Genomic DNA, 651 nt, shown 5'->3' on the forward strand with positions numbered 1-651 from the left:
CTGAAATTTGAAATTATTGCCACATTAAATATCCACAAGAAAACATAAATCTATATAAAAGATCTTTACCATTTAAGAAATATATATTTTATGCAACACATGATTAAATACTTGATACGTATTTATCCCATATTTACTCTTAACATTTCTACAACATGTTTACACTCATAAAATAATATATTCATATCCAATACCAATCATAATCACATACGTATCTACAGTTCCTCATTTAACATATTCCAGCATTAACACAGACAGCACTACAAGGCAAAATAAACCCACTTGAAATGTATCTTGTCCAGGAACGATAGTGAGGCGAGACACCAGTTCTTTAGCGCGAATCTTCTCTCCTTCACCCCCTATTATCCGGACAATTTCCGTAAAATGGTCGACGGCTTCTTGGCATGCCATCATTTCTCGTCCTGTGCGATGGTTAAACTGATATTATATGTACATGCTTAGCTTATGTCAATATATTAATTAGTCACAGAGAGCTACTTAGAATCTGAGACAAAATCGAGAGTTAATAATGATTTTCAAAATAATACAGAAATATGGGGTTGAATTTTATGCAGAACTGATGTATTACATACAGTTCATAGCAAACTGAAGTGACATTTATTTGCATACTTATTTCCTGTTAAAGCTAAC

The 651-nt window shown here is 32.4% G+C and overlaps 1 protein-coding gene across 1 annotated transcript in view; it reads right to left on the reverse strand.

Annotated features, from left to right (window-relative positions):
• The window catches only part of LOC119592138 (UPF0415 protein C7orf25 homolog), a gene marked incomplete in the record, with an annotated part of 6989 nt that overhangs the window by 1613 nt on the left and 4725 nt on the right, over positions 1-651 (reverse strand). The window contains 1 exon segment of the mRNA XM_037940957.1: positions 283-422. Within this exon segment, the coding sequence (XP_037796885.1) occupies positions 283-422 (140 nt within the window).

The sequence above is a fragment of the Penaeus monodon genome, chromosome 29, assembly GCF_015228065.2.
Source record: "Penaeus monodon isolate SGIC_2016 chromosome 29, NSTDA_Pmon_1, whole genome shotgun sequence".
In the NCBI taxonomy this organism is placed as follows: Eukaryota; Metazoa; Arthropoda; class Malacostraca; order Decapoda; family Penaeidae; genus Penaeus; species Penaeus monodon.